The 8,758-nt window shown below is 25.8% G+C and overlaps 1 protein-coding gene across 3 annotated transcripts in view; it reads left to right on the top strand.

Annotated features, from left to right (window-relative positions):
- The window catches only part of LOC126839134 (uncharacterized), a 28,177-nt gene continuing 19,419 nt past the window's right edge, over window positions 1-8,758 (top strand). Inside the window, exons 1-11 of one of the 3 annotated variants that reach the window (XM_050574209.1) lie at window positions 1-249; window positions 2,016-2,082; window positions 2,148-2,177; window positions 2,268-2,330; window positions 2,458-2,517; window positions 3,133-3,162; window positions 3,378-3,407; window positions 3,653-3,703; window positions 4,006-4,032; window positions 4,379-4,465; window positions 4,771-5,027. In XM_050574209.1, coding sequence (XP_050430166.1) covers window positions 2,022-2,082; window positions 2,148-2,177; window positions 2,268-2,330; window positions 2,458-2,517; window positions 3,133-3,162; window positions 3,378-3,407; window positions 3,653-3,703; window positions 4,006-4,032; window positions 4,379-4,465; window positions 4,771-5,009 — 678 coding nt within the window. In that variant the 5' untranslated portion in view covers window positions 1-249; window positions 2,016-2,021 and the 3' untranslated portion in view covers window positions 5,010-5,027. Of the gene's footprint in view, window positions 250-2,015; window positions 2,083-2,147; window positions 2,178-2,267; window positions 2,331-2,457; window positions 2,518-3,132; window positions 3,163-3,377; window positions 3,408-3,652; window positions 3,704-4,005; window positions 4,033-4,378; window positions 4,466-4,770; window positions 5,028-8,758 lie in introns of those variants that run through there. The other 2 variants (XM_050574210.1, XM_050574214.1) reach the window with 2 other exon arrangements.

The following is an 8,758-nucleotide window of genomic DNA, read 5'->3' as shown; positions in this document are numbered from 1 at the left end:
TCAAGCGTATTGCGTAGAAAAACATAGTCCAAACGCCGCTTTTTATGTATTGTTTGTCCACGATAAATCGCAAAAATAAAAATGAACCGATTTTGTAAATAAATGAACATAATACTTACACTGCAAAAAAATATTTGGATTGTGATTTTTCGGTCGACATAAAAGCCCAACCATAAGTCACAAGCAGTACATTTAGTTTCAAAAGCTGAACAAGTCGACTGTTGTCCAAGAACCAACGCCACAATTTAAGTGAGTATTTCTGTTAAACTCTAAAAATTGTAGTAACGTTTAAACTAAAAAGGTATGAGCCTAAAGAGTCAAAAGTGTTTAAGAACAGTAGTAGGGTTTTACTATTGCTAGTTATTTTTTCAATCGATTCTTTATCATCGTCTTACAATATCCACGTTTTTGGAGAGAATTCTATAATAGATTTTGGTGTTTTTTGGCTTGGAGTGTACCATAGGAAGTGTAGTGAATAAAGGCATTTTTTAAAAACGTTGTCATAGTACCCCACAAAAGTAGAACTCTTTGCGTATACAACCAAGATTAAAAAAATATATATTTTGTCCACCCCAAGTGCAAGAAGTAAAATTCAGCAGAATAATGAAAAATATAACTTTATGGGGAACTAAATTTTGAAAACTATGTATAGTTTTATATTTTTAAGAATTTTCTGTAATCACCAAAATAAAAAAATTCCAAACTTAAAAACATGCAAAAACAAGTGTTTTTCTTTTGGAAAATGATATTTACTACACCGTTGACTATTTTTTTTTTACAAAAAAATAATTTTAAAAAAATTAACATAAAACCACAATTAACAAAACATTAAACATTTTTTATTTTAAAAGAAAATTTGCAAAAACTAATTTCTATATATGTTATAAGAGAAAACTATAACACATTATATAACACAAAATATCATTTTGACCCATGTTGATGATGTTTTTAAAAAAGATCAATAAAAAAAAATTAAAATAAATATCATTTTAATGATAAAATATAGGAAACATATATTTTCTCGTTAGACTTGCTAAAAAGCACTAAGCCATAATAATTTATTGTTTGTTTAATAATTATCAAACAACGTATAAGTATATAATGTTTATAATAAAATGATAAATAATAAATAATAAATGATTAATAATATAATAAAATTATATAAAAAGAAAATGTTTTTATCATCCATGTTTTTTTGTTTATCGTTAAAACAAGTCAGTATACAGTGAAGAAAACATTTATTTTCAAAAAAACTGTATTATTCTCTTTAAAAATTAAGTAAAAATTAAAAAAAACTAATTTTCATGTGTTTAAGTTTTTAGTTTGAAAACGAAACGCTAAAAACCATTTTTTTTCCTTGTATTAGACAAAAATGAATACTTTCCAAAAATTAGATTTTATTTATGATGTATTATGATGGAAAATCTAAATCATTTTGCTGAATATTCCTTTTTGACTTGGACGAAATATTTGTTTTAATTTTTTTTTTACGCTATTATCAAGACGTTACCTTTGTGACATATTATGAAAACGCTTTATAAAATTTCGTTTTTTACTCCATCTCTTTAAAATGTAATCTTCTTTCCACTATAAACTCATAAATAGTTTCGCTTTTAAGCTATTATGCGTAGTCAAGTTTAAACACTTGAGAATTAAGTGTATATAACATCATAAAATCTAACGTTAATAAGAACATTTCTACTTTTTTTCTAATTTCCATTTTGAATAGTGTAACCTAATTATTTTATACAATGCAATTTAAATAGTTAGGAGAATTATTTTTATTTTTGTCTATCTTCATTATTAGTGAAATAACTGTAATTTAGGCCAAATAAAGTACTTTTAAAGATATACCTTCCTATTCAAAAAAATCAGTTTAACGGTCTAGGAAATATATATATATTTATTTATCATATAAAAACTGCCAAAACCATACCTAACCTAATCTTCTTATCTTTGCACCGAAGGCAACTGTGACTAATAGAAAATGTTTTTTTATTTATTATTATTCGCAGATAAAAATGAAACTCTTCTGTTTATTAGTATGTTTTTTTTTCGTGGATGTTTTGGCAAATGATTTTGGTAATTATTTTATTTTCATAGTTTAAAGTAGTTTGATAAAAATTCAATATATCACTTTTTTACAGCGAATTATAAGAAATATGTTTTCCAGACAAGTCAGTAACATTTTTATTTTTTAAACAAATGTTTTAAATGTTTTTAGAACCCATTGTTTTAATACATATTTTTTAAATTATGTATCACAGCTGAAACTATCAAACATGCTTATTTTAAGAATGATTTAACTGTAGGAGATAAATCTGGATTAAGTAAGATATTATATTTAAAATAATGTACTAATACATATATATACATATATATAGATACTTTGTTTTGCCTCATTTGATTTAATTTTAACATTTTAGTATATCCAAAGTCTTCATTTGTTTATTTTAGATGGATTGGAGTATGTAATTGAGACAATGAATGATAACACTGAAGACTACAAGGATTTCTGTAATCATAATTAAAATCATAATAAAAAACATCGAGACAAAAGTAGAAAAAAAAATTTGTAATTAATTTAACAACTGCATCTCTAGTTTATTGTTATGTAATTGATGAGTGTTATAATTGTTATATTTTTCACCGAAATCTAAACAGAAGCTTTACGAAAAAATACTGACGTTAGCTCAATCAACCTCGCCTGTTTAATATATTTTATTCTCATCGACTAATCTGCATAAATTCAGCTATTACATTTCATAAGGATTCTCTAGTCTGTATTTATAGTTTTTTTCTACTTTGACCTTCGTCTTCTAATTTATAATTAGTTTTAGTTTGTTAATGGGTGGGCCCAGAATGGGCCCATGCACTCAGACCTACAGGTCCATTGTGCGCAACCTCTCACCGAAGTCCTGTTTCACATAGTTTGTCATGCCCATGTCCTGCTTAGTTAATAACCTTCTAAGTTGAATAGTCCTGATTCCTTTATAAATCTCAATGACTCTTTTATCCCAATATCCTTGATTTCATCCTGTCCAGGAAAAGGTAATTTATAATTATACAATGTAATAGTTTACTATAGGAAATACAATGAAATACTATTAATTTCTATAATGTCAATTTCAGGCAGATATAATTTTTTGCTTGCTGTACCAGGTAATAGTTTTTGTTGAATTTTATGAAAAAATTTCCAATATTTCATTTCTATTGAATTTTCCAAAGAGACTCTCATCTTAATGAAAATACTGTGGAGCATGATTCTTCAAAGTTACTAACACACATGTTTTTCCTACCATGAAATTCGTCTTCCTGTTCATAAAATAACAGAAAATTAAAGGCAATATCACTAATTTATATGTTGTTAATTTCAGAACATACGGAAATTCTCCCCAGATTAGCAGGTAATAGTTTTAATTGGACTTTATGGAAGCGTTTCCACATAGTTGTTTGATATTCTTTATGCACACGAACGAAAAGTAAAAACCCCTTTTTATGGATCATATTTATCATACGTATTCCATATTTATTATTTATAATTACTTTGAGTATGATCACATGTATTTATTGACAAATGCCATTATGAAACATCGGTTTCAATCATAAAAGTATGTAGGGACAATAAAAATTATTTTTTTTTAAATTTTAGAAGCCAATAATATTTTTGAAAAAATGTTACAAGACATAGAAGTATTAATAGGTAAATATACAATTAAAAAATTAATAGTTAAATATTTTTGTAGTTTTAAAAAATAACTCGATTTATAACATAAAATCATAAATCTGTATATGTTTTATGTTTAAGCTTTTAAGAACCATTCAAAATATAAATCAAACCGTTTATTTAATCATCGCTATAAGATATAAATTTAACATTTAAATCAAATGTTTTGCATTAATTAGTATTGATCTAATTATTCTCAGTTGTAGAGTGAATGTTATGTAAAAAATGTATAAACCGGGTTTTAGTAACTGCATAATGCTTCGCTGTGTTTGTTACAGGTTATAGATTTAATGGAAATTACCATGGTAATTACGAATTTTTTGATAGTCGTAAATAGCCTTAAAAGCTTGGTTTTTTAGAGTTAATACTTGCTCAATATTACTTATTTAGTGTTCCATGTCAAATAATTGTTATAATAAACTTAATATTTTGTTGAGGAGAGTATGACTACAGTGCTTTTGCGTAATAAATTCTTTGGGATTTCAAGTATAGAAAGAATACATTTGTTGAGTTGCAACACTAATAAATGGTTGTATATAAAATTATATGTATCACAATTATTTGAAATGTAATGCAATAATTTTGTATAAAGAGAAAATAATATATTATTTGTTTCTTCGCAACACGATCATTTAATAACTATTTTCATAGGTTTGGAAACATTGAAAATACTTGCAGACAAAAGAAGAGACTTTGTTGCTTGGGCTATAAAACTTATAATCGGACGTCGAATAATAGGTATATATTATTATGGAGTTGCATGTTTTTTTAACACTATTAATATATTTATATAATAATGAACAAGGATTCAACTGAATTTAGTTTTTAACAATTAACCATAAAAAATTTAACTACTAACACGTATTTACATGTAACACAAATGACATGCATGTACAATACGTACAGACATGCTTATTGTATTATTTTTTTATGACTTTGTAATAACAAACAAAACAGTCGTGTCGTGCACCAAAAAGAAAAGTAGTAACTGGTAAACTAATATTAGCAAACTAAAAAAAATATGTTTTCAAATGTTTTAATAGGAACTGTGCAGGATGGAGATGATGAAGCCTCTTTATTACTCAAGTGTCGTTTTCTAGCAATATACCATAGTACACAATATCCAGAACTTTACATAACAGAAGTTGAGATTTACTTATATGCCCGTACATGTATCTTAACGGATAAAAACGATGACAAAATACCATACACGACAGATGACGCCGAAAAACTTAAGGAACTAATACGACTTGGACGTCCTCAAAATCCACCCACAACCTAACCTAATGTTAGAAAAACACTGGCATCTGTATTTTGTTCATTTCATAATAAATTATAATTTATCTTTACAATTATCTTATATCATATAATTATCAATTATCTCAAAATATCTATACAATTTTAGATATTATAATGAATATAAAGATTCATTACAATATCTGAAATTGTAAAATATTATACATATACTTAAGCTGACGGGAAAAGAACCGTCGGTGGATTTTTTTCAATAACATATTCCACATAGTACATTTTTTTGTTAGTACATAATATAATTTGTCTTCATCTGTTTTATGGCATGTCTACTAATATAATAAACAATTACCGAATAAGTAAGTTGTATTTTTATCTAATCTATTCCATCTATTTATTTTTGCTTTTAAGTCATTTCCTTATTTCTGTTGTACCTTTATTAAATGACTGTGCAAGTTTTGGTGACAGGTCCATAAGTTTATATTCCTAATAGATAATTCATCTTAATGGTTATTATATAGAGATTTGATTTTAGAGGTAACATAACCTAAATGGAGTTATAATGTTGGGTGACTAAATAAAACAGTGTAAAATATATATTATATATATGTACTGCCAGTTAGAGATCTGTATAAGTTATCTGCTATTTGATTGGTCTCCAACACTCATACTTTATCTAAACAAGTTAATAAAAGAGATTTTATAGCATATGACACTACTGTACGATACACAAATAAAGAATTTGGTAAGAAATTTGTAGATTACCTAGGTCCAAATTCGTTACAACCTGTTACCATTGGATTTAAAAAAAGTATAGTTAATTGTAAAGCGTTAAAAAATAATATTATGTACGTCAAGAAAATTGTTAAAGTTTGGTTATTAAATGAACTAATGTAATGTTAGTGTATGTTATGTAATTATGTTATGGATAATTTTAAAGTTTATGTTGTTATTTTGTACTTGTTACATCTTAGTTATATTTTTTTCCCCTGCAGTTTATTCCATAAGTTTAAAACTTGATTTTTTGTCTAGTTAGTATTGTATTGTGTTTGATTATCATTTGTTTTTCATTGTACTTTATTATTATATTTTGTTTTCTACTGTGTTTTTTTGTATTGCGTTTAATAATATTTGCTTTGTACTGTACTCTACCGTTATTATTGACTTTGTTTTTGTGTTGTACTGTTTTTCTAAATATTAACGATGGCCTCGTACGACAAATGTGTTCTTAATAATATCGTTTTGTGTATGTATCCCTATATCTCTGTATCTTCTTCTTCTTATCTATTTATCATTTTTGTATATTATTTTTTGTCTATGTATCTTTATAACTTCTTCTTATTATCTATGTAACATTTTTCTACATTATTCTTTTTTGTGTATATATCTTTCTTCTTTCTTTATAACTTCTTCTTTTTATCCATTCACTATTTATTGTGTACGTATCTTTGAATTATTTTTGTATAATATTATCTATTTTGTGTAAGTATCATTTTTGTAAAATTATTTTTTTTATATGAATGTAATTTATATTATGTGTTAAAAAAAATATAATTGTTATTGGGAAAAAAACAGGACCGGTTACAATAACTAGACTAGATACCTAAATAGCAATGCAATGGTATTGTATTGGTTTAAATATGATTTAAATAAGAACAATGCCGGGTACGAAAATTAATCCTATATCATTGTATTTTAAATCAAAAAGAATGTCGATTTCGCTTTTTTTTGCAACGCACTTATGTGTGCTAAATTCTAAGTTTGTAAAATGGTTTATGAGAATTTTGTATTTGATTTAATGAATATGTTATTTTTTTTATCTAATATTTTTCAACTATTTATTTCTGCTTCTAAGTCCTTTCCTTATTGTTTTACCATAATTAAATGACTGTTCAAGTTTGGGTGACAGGTTCATAGTTTATATTCCTAACAGATAATTCATCGTAATGGTTATTATATAAAGTTTTGATGTTAGAGGTAACATAACCCAAATAAAAAAAATGTCGATTTAAATTTTTTTTTTGCATCGCATTATTGTGTGCTAAATTCTAAGTTTGTAAAATGGTTTATGTGGATGTGTATTGATTTAGGGAAGTGTTTTTGTGTGATATTACTCATGTTTTGTTATTCTCATTGCTACGAAACTAAAAAAATAAGACGCTAAAAACAATAAACATTTATTTGGTTTTTTACACACAGTAACTTCAAGTATCTTTTATGCCTAACGCATTAAATAATTTTAAAAAAAATGTGGGTATTTTATACAACGAAAATTCAATGTATTCAATAAAATCCAATACATTATTAATTGTAAACCCAAATTTGGGCCTCTTATTAAAGAATTCCGTACACGTTGAAAAATCGTTCTAATCGTTAAAATTGTTCTAGATACAAAAACAAATATTATTAAGTATTTTAATATTTATTAGATATGTCATGAATATCCAGTGTTGAGATGTATCCTAATTAAAATATTGTAATTCATTTACATCTATTTGGTTATTTAGATAAATTTTCAGTTATCATCTCGTCTCAACACTGACTGCTTTTTCTAATACTAAAATGGAATTGTATTGTTCGTATTGAATTTTTCATGTTATAAGATAAATTTGAATACATTTTGTATGTAATTTCATACAATTTTGAACACACGTTTTGAAAATTCTAATACTAAACTTGCTTTTTTCAATTTATAAAAACTTAAGATTTAGTTTTTTTATTAAAAGGATTCAAACAAATTTCCTCAGGATCCTTACCCAGACTTTTTTTAGCAACTCAAAAGGTATTCTTTTTTTAATTTTCCCACATAAATAATACATCTAATACCGAATAATAACTAACTATACGCAATACATTTTTGAAAAATTAACACTTATAGCATTAATAACTCAAACTAAATTTCATGAATCTTTTCCTGTGTAAATAATTTACAAGCATTTATTTCGCCTTTGCGGCGTGACCCAAGATTGTTTTCTACTTTGAAAGAGGATCGAATTTTGCAGATTTTTAGTAGAGTAGTATTGTTATTATGAAGAGTATTGTTACCAGTTGACATTGACCTTTGAGAATTTCTTTCGTATTTCATTTTTTTTTTTATGTATACAGTTGATCGCATAAGATACCTACGTCGTACTTTGTTGTTGGTTTTTTTCCTAAGCAGAGCTAGTGAAAATATTTGGCCGTTGTGTACATTGCACAGTATAGCCGATTTAATTTAAAACAAAAAACGTTTTCGAAAAATATTTAAATTTTGTTTTTATTGATTACCAACAGATTTGCTTATGTATATATTTCAAATTTTTATTCGTTTATTTATCATACACAACTTTAGCAGCTCTGTGGTGAATGAAGTGTATCAGATAAAGTTCTGAAACTCTTTGTTGAACTTCTACATGCCAAGGTATTAATTCTAATAAACATAAAATCAGTTCATCGGTTTCGGAGATCTGCGAGTGTAAAGAAAATTAGGTAAAACTGTCAATTTCTTTAAATGTAAAAAACATTTCATTTTTCATATTTTGTATCTTCTTGACAAGCTCTTCCTAATGAGCTTAGAAGCGACTTTCTATAACTTTTGGTATAAGAAAAAATTGATTCAAAACGTCATAAAATCGAAACACGCTGACTTTTGTACCGCATTGGTATGAAATCCTATCTACTTATATCTTATTTTCTTACATAAAAGCTAAGACAACTGACAAGCAATATTTATCTTCTCACTTTTAGTGTGTAGAATTATGATTTTTTTTTCCTATTCCCAACATTCTCTTAAAGTTAAAG

The sequence above is a fragment of the Adelges cooleyi genome, unplaced genomic scaffold, assembly GCF_023614345.1.
Source record: "Adelges cooleyi isolate 19-005CV unplaced genomic scaffold, UGA_ACOO_1.1 ACOO_flye_CR_arks_rails_tigmint_CR_PRNA_30, whole genome shotgun sequence".
Classification (NCBI taxonomy): domain Eukaryota; kingdom Metazoa; phylum Arthropoda; class Insecta; order Hemiptera; family Adelgidae; genus Adelges; species Adelges cooleyi.
The sequence above is the reverse complement of the archived record's forward strand: the minus strand, read 5'-3'. Positions and strand labels throughout refer to the sequence as shown.